The sequence below is a fragment of the Scardinius erythrophthalmus genome (assembly GCF_964197995.2).
Source record: "Scardinius erythrophthalmus genome assembly, chromosome: 20".
Taxonomy (NCBI): domain Eukaryota; kingdom Metazoa; phylum Chordata; class Actinopteri; order Cypriniformes; family Leuciscidae; genus Scardinius; species Scardinius erythrophthalmus.
In genome coordinates this window covers 18,819,176-18,836,383 of record NC_138240.1, presented here as the reverse complement: position 1 = coordinate 18,836,383, position 17,208 = coordinate 18,819,176, and the positions used below count along the sequence as shown (strand labels likewise).

Genomic DNA, 17,208 nt, shown 5'->3' with positions numbered 1-17,208 from the left:
CTCAGCTCTAGTTCTTCAGGCACGTGCTTTCTCTGCAAGGGGTATTTGTATGAATGTGTGTGAGTGTGTGGTGGCTGGACGAAAGAGAGCAGGAATGTGTGTATATTCCAGACTGGAAACTTTGTATATTGGCTCCATCAAAGATGTTCATGTGTAGATAAACCAGAATCTAAATCACGCTTGTTTGCTAAACTTATTTATTGTACACATGTATTTGTATTTATAGGCCTAATTAAAAACAAATTGTCAGTTGCATATATTCACACTATATTCATGCTGAATACATGCAATTGTTACAATAATGTAGGAATGTGGAGGAGTCTTGATACCTAAATAATGTAAGTAAAGCACAGACCTTCCTACTATATTTCAAACCTTACAGTGGAATAATGGGTATAACACTATTTTACAGTGTCCTTGTTATACATTACACTACTATAATGATAATAAATTATGCAATGCTAATTAGCCTACATGCAATAGTGTTGGGTGTAATGTATTACTGAGTAATTAATTACTGTAATTTGATTACTTTTCCAATGAAAAGTAAAGTAAGGAATTACTCCTTTTCTGTAATTTAATTACAGTTTCTTCTTTTGTAATTGCATTAAATGCTATATAAACTATATAACAATTTTATATAAAACAATAGTTAATTCAACATCAAAATCGTATGTCTAATGTTATGTATGTTGTCTTTGTACTTAAAAACATGTATTATTATACTGTAACTGGACACCTAAAAATAAAGTGTAACCGAGAAACGTTCAAACGTGACTTAAGCTGTCGAATCGGAGTTGCAAAAAAATGTTATGCAACCTTGCAAAGAACTGTGGGGTCTGCCCACTTCATGGCATGATGATCATGAAGACTGATGTGTAGGTGCGTGGACTTCCCCCTATAGGCAGACAGAGATGAAAAAAACAACGCGCCTTTAAATAGAACCATATTGTCATTCTGACTGCTGTTATCTGACTGCAACAGTGGCGACGGATCCGCTCGTCGCCTCACCGAACAAATACACTTTATATTCTTTCATACAGTAGGCTATATTCTAGGCTATAGTCAACATGCCTAGCAAGAGAAAGAAGAACAAACGCCGAATGAGAAGAGTGGTGAGTACATTTACTTTCACACTTTATTCAGAGTCCTGCAAGCAATATGATGTTATTTTTATATCGTCCAAACTGATCCCTGCCTAGTTTCTAGTTTGATCTGCCAGCTTTACTTGGGCTTTAAATTGTTTTTAAATAAACATAATTCATTTTTAGAGTTTCTCCAATTATGTTGTTTATTTAGCGTATTATTACTATCGTTGCCTACTAGAGGAGTTACATTTAGTAAGATGACGCCATAGGTTTATCATTTTCTGTTCTCAGACCATTGGTTCATGTCCATATGAAGAATTAGTTGATTTAGATTTTTATTTTATTTTTTCTGACATTAATTTACTTTTAGTTGATTAATTTGATCTATCGATAAATGCAACACATCGAGGGGGGGGGGGGGGTATATTTTATCGTAGGGGGTGTGTCCCATATAGGAACCAGTAGAGATGCAGCCGAATTGCTCACATCCCACTTTGTACTATCTCTAATAATAGATAGATAGATAGATAGATAGATAGATAGATAGATAGATAGATAGATAGATAGATAGATAGATAGATAGATAGATAGATAGTTATGCAAATATTTTAAGTGTGATTTAAAAAAAAAATTGGTCTACTTTAGGGATAACTGCACTAACAGGTGTACGTATAAACATATTGTCCTGAATAAATGTTGCTTGGATTGTGTATTAGAATGATAATTTTCAGATTGTATTGCCCCTTCTACACTTTGCCTGATAATAATAATACCAGAATCATAATTAATATCTGTTTCACATATAGAGTGTTATTGGTTTGTTTTGTGGTCCTTTTTTCTTTGTTCTGCGCAACAAACCAAATCATGCCTTTTGACCCCACCCCCAAAAACTTATAAGGACTTTGTTGATTTTGGCATATCCCTTGGGCCAGTCTGATTCCAAACACGGTTGAAGGCACATTCCTACAAAGACAGTTAGTCCAGAGACCACCAGAATTTTTTATTTATTTATTTATTTTTTGGCACCGATCGGTTTTGTTTTTAACTGTCCCGTTATAAATCCATTGATTTTTAATAAGTGTATTTTTAAAAGGTGATTTAGTTTACATTCTGTCATTGCAAAGGAATGTTGCACAATATTGACCATGCCTCACCACTCTAAGACATATTTATCCTCTGTGACCAGTGTCATAATGAAATACACACAGTTTGTGCATCTGAACACTGAACTCTTTGTTTGAAAAAGATTAAAATCTCACCCTTTTCATTCTGCTTAGCTGAACATGTAACCGATTAATGCTCAGTTGCTGTCCCAAAAGTTGCAGTCATATCAACAGAACTGCCTTTCACACAAGTACAGAAATAGAGGGGTATCTATTATCTCTCTAGCTGTTAAGCCCCCCCCCCCCCCAGCTGGATACAGCTGGTCCTAAACAGGGCACATTTCACTGTCTCTAATCATGCAGTCAAATAAGAAATGGTGAGTACTGGGGGGTGAGCACATTCCAACACTCTGTTTGTTGCTTGCCAGCACTTCAAAACAGAAGAAACGTCTTTTTAAAGTCAGCTGCCAGAGCCAATTAACTCAATTTTTGCAGCTGTAGGCTCATGCAAATGCATCTTTCAGGTTTTTTTCTCTTTGCGTTAGAATGAACAACCTAAAATGTGCTTTTTTCCTCTGTTCCCCCAAACGCCAGACTGTTTATTCTGTTATGCTGGCCTGTTTCATGAACTTGGGCCCAAGTTTTGCCTGATTTGGCTTTGTCAGTGCTGATGCTGATCTTCACACATGGTTGCATAATTTGGCCTTAACTGTGCTGGCAACTGTACACCCCATACGTGCACAATGGGTGCTTAAATTCTTTTGAGGCCTATGTAAACCGCACTGGCCAGCCCCTGCTTTTGGATAATGAAGCTGTGAGTGTGATTATAATGCGATTATGGTTCCATTATGATGTGATTAGCATTTTTGTCTGTTCTGTTTAGCCCCATCCAGAGCTCCGAGGGGTGCTGACTCTTTCAGCTCGCTTGACTAGTCATGTCAGAATCAATTGGATTCAGCCATTTTTTGCCATTACACAGCCAACTTTTGTTAACTTATGTAAGCTCTCAGGGAAGTCGTTAAACCCTGTCTAATACCATTATGTGCTCAACTGAACTAAAGATAAAAATAAATAGGTTCTGATTTCAAATCTCAACTATTTCTCATTACTTCATTTGTTTTGAGCAGCAGGCCCAGAGAAGGGCCCTGGAGGAACAATATGCCTCCTCTGGAAAGGGAACCCCAGGAGTGTGTGCTGTCTCTGCCCCAGTTCCTGCAAGGGTTCCAGTTGCTAAAACTTCAGAGAGTCCTGTTTCGGTTCCAATTTCCCTGGCAGTGATCGCTCCAGTTGATGTTCCCACTGAAGTTCCTCCTGCAGAACCGGCTGTGTTGGAGGTCCCAGTAACGGATGCTGTTAAAGACGAAGTGGTAAAAGCTGCAGAGGACCTAGGACAAAGCCTAGTGGAACCCCCTGCAGAAGAGCCAGCTGTTATTGAGGAAGATGAAAGTATCACCGTTCCAGTATCAGAGGTAATGTGAATGTGAACCGGCTTTTTTGAGGTTAATTATATTTGTTAATTATTAAGTGCACAGAGAAATTTGTGGGAATTAGCAATCATTACAGTGGACTCAAGGAGTATGTAATTCATCATGCAGATGTTACTGTTGTGACCGATATTAAGGTATGGGCCTGACAGTAATGGCTTCTTACAGCCTGGATGGAAGATGGAGGTGTGGTTACGTATGCAATGGGGGGGGGGGGGGGATATTTTAGTAAGTAAACATAGTGTACAGCATGCCTGGAGCCACAGCAGACTGTTCCAAACTGCTGTTTTATTGAAAATGAGATCATAAGCTTTTCTGAATCCTGCTTCCTTTTTAGGAACAGTATTTAAACTTCTTGTCAATGAACACCAGTTGGTTCAGTAGGATTTTAACTGGTGGCCTGTGTTGAATATTTGAGATTAGATATCCACACGTACTGTGTCTGTAGAGACTCTGCTGTATGTGAGCAGGGCTGCCGATAAGGGGGACAACTAGACCTTTTGTCCTGGGCACAGTTGAGGGGGGCTCTTTTAACCGAAGAGGACAAGGGAACACGATTCAACCAATGAAACCCCGGAAAGTAATTGTGCTGAGTAGAATGATAATAAAGTTTTTGTACCAAGCCCAACAATTAGGTAAAGGTCATGTTTACCGTTGTTCGGCAAATTTTCTTGACTAAAATCCAGTCGTTTCCATAGGGAATCCACTCAATCAGGAATTTCACGTGGGGGCAAATATTTCCCCATCTAGATTTTGCAACCGTTTCAAGTTGGTCATATTAATTTTTCCTCTTTGACCAACAGAAAGCTGCTTGGTTTAAAAATGTGACTTCTGTTTGAGTTGTGCATCATTGCTACATTATTAACAACAGACAATGGACAACATTTACTGAAGTGACTGCAACTGCTAACAGGCTTGCACTTTTACACTGACAGATTTTCTGCTGCATAAACAGAGCTGCACCTCTTAAATAAAGAGATTTTAGCACTACATTGCATATTTTCTTTGATAATGGCCATAAATGAAAAAAAGTGTTATTGGGAGAGTGCCACTGAGCAATATTAAAAACTTGATGCTCATGAAATCCAATTTACCTGAGGAGTGGAACCACATTTATTTTCAAATAGAAGTCTAATCTAACCGAACCCAAACTGCAAATGTAGCTATAAACTGCTTAAATCATCTTTACTCAGTTAGATTTTCTATACAGTAAGTCCTTTTTTGTCGGTTCAGTATGCTGTTCCATTATTATATGTTGCTTTAGAAAAGCCTGTATTGTAAAATATAAATATTTAAAAGTATATTATTTTATAAATTAAATGCATTATATTAATATATGTTTTATATATTAAATACATTCTTTTAAAATGCATTTTCAACATGTTTACTTATAAGTTAAGCAAGTTCTGCTTAACATGTCTCTACTTTCTATGTTGCATCTGTGATGGCTCATGTGCGAAGTGTGACATCAGCAGATGTCTGTTTTCTGATATTATTGTGCATGCATACATGTACAAATATGCAAGCTGACACTCTCCCCAAACAAAACTTTAATATATAGTCACTCCTCAACCTCCTGCGCCTCACCCTCCCCCCTGTTTTTTGAAGAGAAGCCAAGCCCTTAAAGCCCACCCTTCTTTTCCTGTGAGCTCTGCTTCAGCCTCTCCTCTCCCTTCACAGACATCACAAGTGCTTGGGTTGGACATCCACACACTGAGAGTGGCACAGGGGCAGGGCGAGTGAGAAAGACACATACCCTTGCAGTGAGTGTCAGGTTAAGGTCTGAGTTTTTACTGGAGTGTCAGGTCTGTGTCGCCATGGGGCTCATTCTCAGTTGGCTTCGAGGCCCTCGGGAGCCCTTTGACTTGCTGGATGTCTCTGTGGAAACGCAGGTGAGCTCCCACCTCAATGGATGGAGGCTTGTTGAAGGGGTTTAGCTGAGGGAGAAAGAACATTTTGTACTGTCTGTGTCAACCCCCCCCCCCCCCCCCCGCCCCCCTCCCCCTTCTAGCTTTCTTTCTCTTGTGTGTTAGACATTGTGGAGGAGGAGCTTAAATATTTTATGTGAGTTTTTCTGAATGCACATAGGTGGGTGCAGTCGAGGAATGTGCTTAGGTCGGGTACATGGCCTAGTCGTGCATGCTAATGAGGGGTTGTGGCACGTTTTTCTTATTTGTTGAAAAATTGTTGAGTGTTGGGATTGCCTAGTAAAATTAATAAAAAAAAACTGTAAAAGCAATTTTTTAGTTATTAATAATTGGCATCGTTTTGTTTAATTGTTATTTAATCTGTTGACGAAAGAGAACGTGAAACAGATTTCTGACTGAGGGCTCATTTATAACCACGTGCACACATGGTCAGCTCTGAGGAGGCATGGTGGCCAACAGAATCTCCTTTGTCTTTTTTAACAACAATCTTTGTGACAACAGTTGTATGTGTTACTGTGTAAGTCTTTGTGTGGTTTACACAATACTTTTAAGTTAAATGTCATGGTGCAGATGGAGAATCTGTGATGTGAGCATACATTAAACATAATTTTGTAATACTTTCCTATGGTTATTATAGTTTTGAGTTTAATTTAGTTTTAATTTTAATTTTCATAGTTTTCTAGTATTTTTAGGGCTGCCAGAGTTAATATCGTAACACATTCTCAGCTGAGTCTGGTGTTATTGCTGTCTAGTGGCATTTTCATGCTTATTTTTATGCATATTTTATGCATGAAACTAAACAAAAATACATTATTCACTTGCATTTAGTTATAGCCTGGCAAGCCAGACCTACATCAAGATGTTAGGTCTGGAAACTCACCATAGACGCGGTTTAATCCGAGGGGCGGGATAAACGGCTGTCTTTCAAATTCCCTCTGCATGCAATAGGACAGCGCTTCAACCAACCAGAGTGTTTTCCCAACAGCGGAGCTTAGTTGATAGATTCAACTTTTGCCATATCTGGCCGGAAAAACGACGTACACATCTTCCTTTTTTTAAGAATGACTTAAGTGCTGTTCTTTGCCCTTTTTTTTTAAAGAAAAACTTAACTCCAAGTCCTCCAGAGTCGTAGCCAAATCCGATTCGAAAGACCGTTGTTCTCCAGCAGCAGCCGTCATTCTTTGTTTTCAAGTGGCAGCCGTCGCAACTCTGTCGTCATATGTTAAGCCCACCCCCACCTACTCTATACACGACATGATTGGCCTGACCCAATTTAGGTTTTTGCAGCTAGAAGGTCTATTGAGAGTTGCTAGACCCACCTGGCTGCGAAATACATTTTGCTGCCGCTAGGGTGCGTCTAGATTTCTAGGCTAATTTAGTTATGCATTTAGTAGCTTTTATTTCCATTTCAGTTAAGAAGTTTTTATGTAGTTTTCATTAATACACTGTGCTTTATATATATAAATTAATATACATTTATATCTCAAAAATTGTTTATATGAAATAATACAATGTATATGTAATAAATGAAACTATATAGAACACTTTTTGTGACTTAAATGTTTGTGATGGCATTGAAAGATTTGCACAACTGCATTAATTTTCATCCATTTTTGCTCATTGTTCTTCAATTCTATCTCATTACAACCTTAAAGAGGTACTTCACCACTGGCAAAATGAGCTTTCAATGAGACTTAGAAAAGGCTTAAGGCTTAGAAAATCGATTAAAAAAAATATTTAAAAAAATCAGTGCTACCTGACTAGAGAAAAAAGGCAGTGAAAAAAGGCAAAGTCTTCCCTTTTGCCAAATAGGTAGAAAAACTTCAACATCCATAAAGCACTGGGCATGTTGCTTTCTAAGGCCACTCCCACCAGTCTGTTATGGACATGCTTACCAGAGTCAAATACCGCCTTGCTTTTGTAGAAAATACTCCTTAGCAAACTTTAGTCATAATGGTGTCTGTCGACTTGTACCTGGTTGCAAGAATTCAAAGAGTAAACATTTAGCGGGTTACTTTCCAGTGAAGGATCCAGCACGTTGTAGGCAGTGGCTAAAGGCTGCAAAGAATCGTAAAAAAGGAAAGAGCGGCACGACAGAAAATCTGAAAAACCTAAGTGTTTGTAGTCAACATTTTAAACTGGATGACTATGAACAGAGTTTTATGCCAAAATGGAGGGGAAAAAAACTGAAAAAAACTGCCGATCTGTCTGTTCCGCCCAACCCCCTGAAAGAAAACGCTGTCGCATACAAGAAAGAAACTATTGCCATAGTGTTCCATAATGCTGTTTAAAGAGTTGACAAAGTACAATACAGTTTTCAGTGATAAACTTACCCTTACAAAAACTGTTCTGTTAACAACCCTTTGTTGATGAACCGACTGTTTGTGGGCAGGGATTCAAAAATGCGGAAGTATAATTCAGAAGTTTTTCACGAAAGCCCTGGAGTTTTGCGTCACCCGAGCCGGCAGATTTTTGCTGACAAATAAACGTGAAATTCTGTCCAGGTAACACAAAGAATGAGTAAACATTGTTTTTTTTATATATTGTTTATAATTAATTGATTGAGGAATACTAAGAAGGTTGATGTCTAACTTTAAAAAATGAGGAGGAGAGTAGTGAATGACGTCCAGGTATGTGTTTAAGGGTTAATGTCATAAATATGACTACTTAGTATATGAGTATTGACTACTTAATATATGAGATTAAAATTGAATGTCATAAAAATGCCTTTTACTTCATTATTTAGACTTATTATGTCATAATTATGATTTACTAAACATGACTTCCATAGAAACATGCACTGTACAGTTGCATACATTTCAAATCAAAACAGTGGGAGAATAGTCTGGCACACTTTGTTTCTTAAATTTGCCCTGGAAGATTTTGTTGAATCACATGGAGCACTGTGTATGTAGAGCACATCAATATTAAACCTTACTCAATATTTCAACAACACGGCATATGTTGTACTCACATATGTTGTACACACTTTTCTCTGCAATAAACATGCATAATTAACATATAGAATTGTAAATTATCCCCGTTTCTCACCATATGGTAGTGTCACTTTTTGGTTAGAGAGTCTTGTTGGAGTGGTGGAACTGACATCGCAAGTATTATTATCTTCATTATTAAGTATTATAATATAGTTTAAGATACTTTATTGCAGACAATTGTAACACAATTAATCTTTAGTGTGATGTGGAGCTTTACATTTTGTGATTGCTGTCTTTTTCAGACCATATCATCTATAGTTGAGCCAGTGTCCAGCCCTGCAGAAACTGAGGTATGGTAATATGCTATATCCCATCAGTCCTCAGAAATTCAACCACTGTATATCTATCAACACCTTTGCCTTTGGCCACTCGCACTAATGGGCTGGTAAAGGTGTTTTTCCTAATTATTAGGCCTCCAGCGCCACACCTTACCTTTCAGGGTGCATTTATGTGCTTTTTCTCATAACTTTGCTTTATGAGGTGTAAAGAAAACTTAGCCACATCTTTTTTTTTTTTTTTTTTTTTTTTTTTTTTTATTACTAAGACACTAGCTTTACACAAATATCCATGCATATAGAATGCAGATATAAATGAGGCTTTGTATTGGGTTAGAACTTTAAATGACATTTTTGAATGAAGTATTAAAGGAATTTACTAAAGTAATCTGTTCTTCCTTTTCTTTCTTTTTTTTTACTATGACCTTTTCAAAACACGCTATTCACAGATCCAGTTTGAGGACACTACACCTGTAGCCACAGAGGTATGTATATGTGTGTGTGTGTGTGTGTGTGTGTGTGTGTGTGTGTGTGTGTGTGTGTGTGTGTGTGTGTGTGTGTGTGTGTGTGTGTGTGTGTGTGTGTGTGCAATGATAATCATTCTTTGTTGGTTTCATACTATATTTTTGTGACTACCACAAAGCAATTTTAAAATGTTCCTTTATTAACTAAATGTTATTAAATGCTTCAAAGATTGTAAGTGCTATGCTAAATACATTTCTGTTGTGTTCAACAAATTATCTTACACTGCCGTTCAAAAGTTTGGGTTCAGTAAGATTTTTATTTTAATAAATTAATACTTTTATTCAGCAACAATGTTTTAAATTGATCAAAAGAGACAGTAAAGACTTTTAGATTGTTACAAAAAATCTATTTCAAATAAAATAAACAATAATAAGAAATGTTTCTTAAGCACCAAATTAGCGAATTATTTCTGAAGGATCACAGGAATAAATTGCATGTTAAAAAATAGGCCTATAAAAACAGTCAGTTTAAATCTTAATATTTCACAATATTACTGTTTTTACAGGGGGGTTTTATTAAATAAATGCGGCTTTATTGAACATAAGAGACTTCTTTTAAAAACTACTTTTTAATGGTTGTGTAAAACCTTGATGTATTGTAATATTTAAAGTGCAGGAATTGTAAACGTGTGACCATTGTGCTTGTTTGTACTTGTGTTTTCTTGTCTTTATATGATGTTCTGGTACAGACGCATGTTTTAGCTCAACTTGTCGAGACGGTTGACACCGAGCGTGAAGTTGAAGCTGAGCTTCCTGCTGAGGATCCTGTGGTAGATGTGCCAGTGCCAGCTAAGGATCCTGTGGTAGAGGTGCCAGTGCCAGCTAAGGATCCTGTGGTAGAGGTGCCAGTGCCAGCTAAGGATCCTGTGGTAGAGGTGCCAGTGCCAGTGCCAGCTAAGGATCCTGTGGTAGAGGTGCCAGTGCCAGCTAAGGATCCTGTGGTAGAGGTGCCAGTGCCAGAGGAGACGGTGACTACAGCTGAAACTGTTGCTGCAGTTGAAACTGTGACAGAAACAGTTGTAACCGAAGTTGAGCCTGTTGCCGACGTCGCAGTGGAAGTCGACGGGCATGTTGTCGGGGTCGTGGGAGAGCCTGCCATCGAAGCTGAAGCCATAACTGTTGAAACTGAGCCTGCTGAAGTCCACAGACTCGCAGAAGTCACGGAGGTGCCTGACACAATACATCTTCTTGGCACATTGCAATGGACTCTTTGCATGAGTTAATTTGCATGCACAACAGGTGACTTTGTCTTGTCAGTTCTGTGCACTTGTTTGGATAATTGGGCATGACATGAGCCTCACTCTTCCCATTCTTTTTTTAATTCCCTTGGACAGTTCGGTCCATGTTTTTCAGGCACACTAAACTAACTAGTGCTAGCAAATAGCATTTTTTAAATATGATTTCTCCTCCTTTCCTACAGGATGTACATGTAGAGCCTGAACCAGAAGAGTTTCCAGTGGTAAGTTCATTTTATTTGATTTTTTATTTTTTTTTTCTGCATTTTTGGGAATAGTTCGGCCAAAAATATTGAACATTCTGTCATTGTTAACTGTGAGGAACCAGAAGCAGGGGCGGTTTCAGAATCCATTTACGGGAAGTTTATTAAACAAAGACAAATCCACAGTATGGATTAAAGTGTCTGCAAAATGAATAAACGTAAATGTAAATCCAAACAGTGAGACAGAGCGGAATAGTCACCGAGGCAGGCAAAAGTCCAGTTACGTGTGGAACAGTCCAACCAGGCAAACAAAACAGAACAATAATCCACAAAACAGGCACAAAGGTAATGGAACGAGAATCAAAACAGCAGGCAATGAAAACGCTTGGTAATGCAGTGTGAAAACTGGCAATACTTCACACTGAATTCAGGCAAGGCAAGGCTTTAAAGGCCCCCTGAAATCAAAATGTAAGTTTTTTAGCTTTTAGTATGAATATGTTAGCCTTAAGGTTATGAACAAGCTGGTGTGTTCCAAAACAATGACAAAATTCGCATTTAGGAGATATAAGCGTTCAAAACTTACAGTCTCTCATTTCTGCTAAAATGGATCTCAGATTTTTATGACATCTCTGCGGACTTCTAGCCTGGTAATACTAAACTCTGCTACTTTGCTTTGCTTTGTAGACAGAGTCTGGCATGGCACAATTGAAAAGTGTTTTCTTTCTCGCGGGGGGGGCGCTTGTCTGAAGTTTAAAATCATTGGTTACCCGTAAGCCAATCACATGACGTTTGGTTATGGCGTGTGTTATGCGCATGCTCAGCCGCATCTAACTTCCAATGTAAACACATGTATGATGCGAAAACAAAACCATCGAGCGAAATACCGGAGTAAACATGGCTGTGAACGACTTTTGCAGATTATGTGAAGTAAATCTATGCATCCACGGTACAATCAGCATCTACATCACGGCTCTCAGCCCGCCCTCAGTTCGTTGATTGGCCCGGCCGTCCGAAGGCCGCTGGAAAACTGAAAGATAGGCTGCTATCTCAGACTGACTACAGAAGCGAAATGAAATTGAGCGGAAGTAGGAAGTCTGACGTAGTCAGGCTAGCGGACTTCAGCTTCTCATCACAACTTCTGTCCAATCAAATGCTCTCTAGAATCTAAAGCGTCCCACCCCCTATGCTATAAATACCACTTGGCCAAATCAACCGTTGACACGTCACAGGGCAAAATGGGTTGGAGATGTGTGTTCGGTTGCTCAAACTATCGAGTTTTATTACGTTTATAAACTGTACATTGGTTAAGAATGAAATGGCTAGAATTTATTCACACCTCTACTATTGAATCCAGCGTATCTTCAGCGCTCAGATTCGCTTCCATGGTGCTGTCAAGTACGACTTGATGTCTGTGAGGTAAACTAAACGCTACTGGCTATGTGAAAAGGGGGAGGAGCCATTCAATATGTCCCACCTCAGCTTCCTGTTTCAGTGGAAATTACGTCAACACATCATACAAAGCTGCGCGTTCCAAGGCACTTCAGTGGGCCTTTGATGACAAACAGGAGGCATAGAATAAATGGTACATGGTCAGTATTCAGTACTACCGATCAGCCGTGCTGCACTGACAAGCTGTGCATAAAATAATCGCAGCCTTTGCCAAATCGTGTGCGGTTTCATTGCGATTAATCATGCAGCCCTACTGTACACTAGACTTCTTAGTATTTTTGTCTTGTTTTCCAGTACAAATATCTAAAGGCCCGTTCACACCAAGGACGATAACTATAATGATAAAGATATAGTTGTAAAAAAAAAATCTACATATAAAAGAATAGCAGAGTCCACACCACAACTATAACGATAACGGCACAGAGAAAAGATATCGTTGGAATCACTTTCAGATTGATATTTTTTTCAGCCGATGAATGATAACAACATCGAAAGCCAATCAGAATCCATTCCACTTAAGAGAACTTTGGCATTTAAAGCAGCAGACGTCAAACCTGCAGCGCGTGCTTGGAATAAAACGAGAATTATCATTTATTGGTTTGGACTCTAATAAAGTTATCATTATGGTTGTATAATCGTTTTTGGCGTGAATGGGCCTTAAACATTCTTAAATCAAGATGCGTTAACTTAAGAAGCAAAATGACACCCAATGTTATTTTCTATATCAAACGTATCAAAATTAAGTGAGTTTTTGCTCAAAACAAGAAAAAATATCTGCCAATGGGGTCAGAAAAATAATGGTTTTACCTTTGAATTAAGTTTATTTTTCTGACATTGATATTTATACTGGAAAATACGACAAAAACACTGAGGAAGTGGGTTTTTTTTTTTTTTTTTGCAGTGTAGGGCTTTCTTTCTTCTATGGAACACAAACACAGATGTATCTCAGTGTTTGTGTCTGCATAATAAAAGTCAGAGGGGCTCAATGTTGTTTTGGCCCCAACCGACTTTCACTCTAGGGACAAAAACAGCTAAAACATTCTTCAAAATATCTTACTTTGAAACAAGAAAGTCATACCTGTACTGTATAACTCTCTCTTCTGTGGAATTCTCTCTTCTGTGGCTCGGTGTTTTTGTCTATACAGTGAAAGTCAAAGGGGCCTATGTTGTTTTGGACCACATTGACATGTATGGACAAAAAGCATTCCTCAGAACATTCTTCTGAAACATTTTTCAAAATATCTTATTTTCTGTTCTGCAGAAGAAAGTCTTTCATATAGCTTTGGAACAAGTAACATGATGATTAAAAATGCCAGATTTTTTAACTATCCATAAAGTAAAATGTTCCTTTGTAGTGGTGAAGAATTCACTTCAAGAACATTGCACTTCAATAACATTTGCAATGCATGCCAAGGGGCATAAACAATAACTTGCATTCCTTTCATTAGGAAGCTGCAGTACCTACAGAAGCTTTAGTGGAACCAGAGCCTGAGCAGCAGCACACACTCCCATTGGAGGAACCTACGGTATAAAACTACTTTTTATTAACTCCTTTTGTGGGATCATCTCAAGCATTTCTGCTCAAAATCCTTTTAGATTGAAGTTTAATTTTAAACATGGTCTTTTGCCCTCGGGTTTTCACATGCTGAAGCCTTCGGTCGAGTCCACTAGTGACCCCATCGCTGAAGAATTTGTTGTGAACGAGACAGTCGTAGCTGTTGCCACAACTGTTACAGAGGAACAGGTGAGCAGTTGGACACACCTACAACGTGCACATCAGGCGTTAAATTCTATTACCTACTTGGATGGATCTAAATAGAAAATATGGCCTTTTCCCATAGATTCCTGAAACAACAACAGATGCCCCTGAGGTTCCATCAGAGACACTGGCTGAAACGATTCCTGCTCCTGCTCCTGCTCCTGAGCCTCTGCCTGTGCCTGTAGCAAAGGAGATTATACAAGTGAGCTTTTAACTTTTAAAATGGTTAACATGACTACACACACACAAACACACACAAATATATATATAATAAGTTTGGGATCTGTAAGAATTTTTTTAAAACAGAAATATTGTGAAATATTATAAAAATTATAAAATAAAAATCATTCTAATATGCTGATTTGGTGATCATGAAACAAATCATGAAAGTTGTTATTAGCTAATAGCAATGTTGAAAGTGGTTGTGCTGCTTAATAATTTTGGGGAACCCCTGATATTTTTAGTTTAAGGATTCTTTAATTAATAGAAAGTTCAAAAGTACAGCATTTATTTGAAATAGGAATCTTCTGTAACATTATAAACTTCTTTACTGTCGTTTTCAATCAATTTAACGTATCCTTGCTGAATAAAACTATTAATTTCTTTAAAAAAAAAAAAACATTTACTGGCCCCAAACATTTGAATGTTAGTGTGCATAATTTGAGGATGAAAATTTAAAAACAAGTTGAAGAAAAAAGACCTGAATATTAGGGGAGAGAATTTTCCTAATGAGCTCAAAGGACATTATTGTATGCAATCACTCTAAATTGCTGATAAACATAATTTGAAGCTTTTTGTATTTTAGTGTTCTCTGACTATAAAATTCAATATACTGTATACTGTGTATATATATATATATATATATATATATATATATACATTTCAGGCTCAAGATGAATTCATGGCACAAGTAGAAACTGAAACCATAAAGGTATTCTTCTCTCAGTAGTTATCTTTTTGTTGTTTAAAATACTATGTTACCACCACTACACCAATACATACTATAGTATTTGTTTTATTTAATGTTGTTTCTTATTTACATAGGACTTGGCAGTGACTGGTAGCCTGTCTGTGGAAGCCATCAATGGATGTCTGGGAGCTACTGAAGTTGCAATTGAAGGTTAAAATGCCTATGGTGAGGATGAGAAGCTCTTAAATAATTTGAATCAATTTAAACATGAACAAATGAAATAAGGTTCATGAGCCAAGGGAACAATAAAACATCTGTTGTCTTTGTTTTACAGTTGGCTGAAACATCATGAAACATTGCAAAGTGCCTTAAGGTTGTGTGGCTGTTCTTCGCTGGTGGAGTTTTTCCGAGCTTCTAATATTCTTCAGTTTCCATATGCATGTACAGTAAATTTGCATACTTAGTAAAGTAAAATGAAGGGGTGTTGCAAATTTCTATGTTTCTACTTGGATTATTTTGTAATGGAGAATGAATACTAGTTGTATTTGTTTAATTTGATAAAGCGATTTGGAATGGAGTGCTTCCTCAATAGAGCACAATTTCATACTATACCATCACCACATCTTCTGTGCCCCCTCAACCATTCACATGTGCCTTATCCAAATGACAAATAAAGGGAGTTTGAAAATAATTGTTGTATGCATTTAGTATGAAAATACAGATTAAATATGTCATGCACCTATTGAAACTGTATGGGATGCAAAATCTTGACATAAAGTGAAGCAAAATAACCCTTGAGCTACTGGGGATGCACTTTAGTTTGTCTATCATGGCAATACATTTTAAAGACACATTATCCAATTAAGGTAAATTAAGGTAAATTAATAAAAACTGCCCATTTATAAGAGTAATGACAATGATGTGCAAGAGGGCCCATGGTAAACTTTTCCCAACTGTCGTTTGAAGTGAAAATCCACTCAATCGCCTTTATTTCATGGTAAATGTTTGAAATGTAAATAGAATTCATGTAATTATTAAAGAAAAACTCAAATTATAATAATTATTTAATTGTTAAACAAAAACACCAGCAAAAACAAGGGGGACATTTTGGTGGAAAGTTAGCAGTATTATAATTCTTCATGGAGACAATTATGGTTAATTCCAGAGTATGGATTGGAGCAGCAGCAATTCCCGTTCCCGCTAGTGATGAATAGGTCATGAACGTTCATTTTGAACGAATCTTTAATATGACTCTGGACTACCGAGTTGTCTCTGAGAGTGATTCGTTCATTTTGTGTTGACTGCGAATGCGTAACATCCTATGGGTTCTGTACAGGAAATCGAAATGATTCATCTCGAGTCTTCGGGTTCGGGTTCGACTCCGAGTCTTTCGTTCTTCCTGTCAGTCCCATACTATGCTGTCAGTACCGGAAAGAGAAATGTTCACCTCTTGAGTCTTCTGGTCTGAGTCTTTCGTTCTTTCGTCACGTTGATGAACGAACGACTCGAACCTGAAGACTCAAAAGATGAACTAATCAATTCTGTATCTGGTACTGACTAAATAGCTCAGCCTATGGGCTATCACGTGATGAACGAATGACTCGAACCTGAAGTCGATGGGTGCTTCTCAATTCTTATTTGTGCATCCTCGTTTCCTCTCCTCGCTTCCTTTCCTCGCGTCTCAGCTCCGCCCCCTGTAGGATGCGAGGGAAGGCTGCAAGGAAAAGACGCGAGGACAGAGGGATCGAATGAAAGCTTTTTGTATACATTGGAATCCTTGATCACTCGAGCGTCACTTCGTCGCGTCATCAGCAGCGCTCAGAGGATCTGCCCTCATGTTGTTGAAATTTGTTTATTTAAGAAATTCATAATAAATAATAATAAAGAAAGATACCCTGTTGAAATATGTGAGGTGTGTGGTTTATATAAACTGCAAAAGTAAAGTATAAATCAAAATTATTGTGGCCGATGTGAAGGGGGAGGAGATCTTATACGTGCGTCACGTTTTAGTCGATAAAACTCTTCCGCATAGGATGCACCTGTGTATCCTCGCTCACGACTCCTCAGGAAGCCTCCTGACTCCTCAATCCTCGACTCCTCGCGGTGCAATTAGAGAATTGAGATGTCCTTCAAGATGGCTGTGCTCGATCGGTTTCCGGGTCATAGGATGGAGGACGGAGGAGAGAGGAGACGAGGAGGGATATTGAGAAGCACCCGATGACTCGAAACGTGAACTAATCAATTCTGTATCTAC

The 17,208-nt window shown here is 38.0% G+C and overlaps 1 protein-coding gene across 4 annotated transcripts; it reads left to right on the top strand.

Annotated features, from left to right (window-relative positions):
* The first annotated feature begins 65 nt into the window (after nucleotides 1-65).
* Nucleotides 66-16,855, top strand: LOC308680664 (uncharacterized protein). Of its 4 annotated transcripts, none has more exons than XM_081348909.1 (12): nucleotides 846-1,115; nucleotides 3,319-3,660; nucleotides 8,842-8,889; nucleotides 9,324-9,359; nucleotides 10,088-10,564; nucleotides 10,819-10,857; nucleotides 13,734-13,811; nucleotides 13,937-14,029; nucleotides 14,127-14,246; nucleotides 14,931-14,975; nucleotides 15,089-15,179; nucleotides 15,289-15,638. In XM_081348909.1, the coding sequence occupies exons 1-11, from the start codon at nucleotides 1,071-1,073 to the stop codon at nucleotides 15,167-15,169; spliced, it is 1,404 nt and encodes a 467-aa protein (XP_081205035.1). In that variant the 5' UTR covers nucleotides 846-1,070; the 3' UTR covers nucleotides 15,170-15,179; nucleotides 15,289-15,638. The 4 variants fall into 4 exon arrangements, with proteins under 4 accessions (XP_081205037.1, XP_081205035.1, XP_081205038.1 ...); XM_081348912.1 differs by lacking the exon at nucleotides 14,931-14,975 and having other exon boundaries at nucleotides 853-1,115; nucleotides 10,088-10,207; nucleotides 10,346-10,564; nucleotides 15,289-16,855; XM_081348911.1 differs by lacking the exon at nucleotides 14,931-14,975 and having other exon boundaries at nucleotides 66-1,115; nucleotides 15,289-16,855.
* Nucleotides 16,856-17,208: the final 353 nt, after the last annotated feature.

What these genes read in the sequence shown, in the direction of transcription:
- LOC308680664 (XM_081348909.1), top strand. Translation starts at nt 1,071, where the DNA reads ATGCCTAGCAAGAGAAAGAAGAACAAACGCCGAATGAGAAGAGTG. An exon ending in CCAGCCCTGCAGAAACTGAG is followed by an intron (nt 8,890 to 9,323) that starts GTATGGTAATAT and finishes CGCTATTCACAG; the next exon opens with ATCCAGTTTGAGGACACTAC. An exon ending in TCCCATTGGAGGAACCTACG is followed by an intron (nt 13,812 to 13,936) that starts GTATAAAACTAC and finishes CACATGCTGAAG; the next exon opens with CCTTCGGTCGAGTCCACTAG.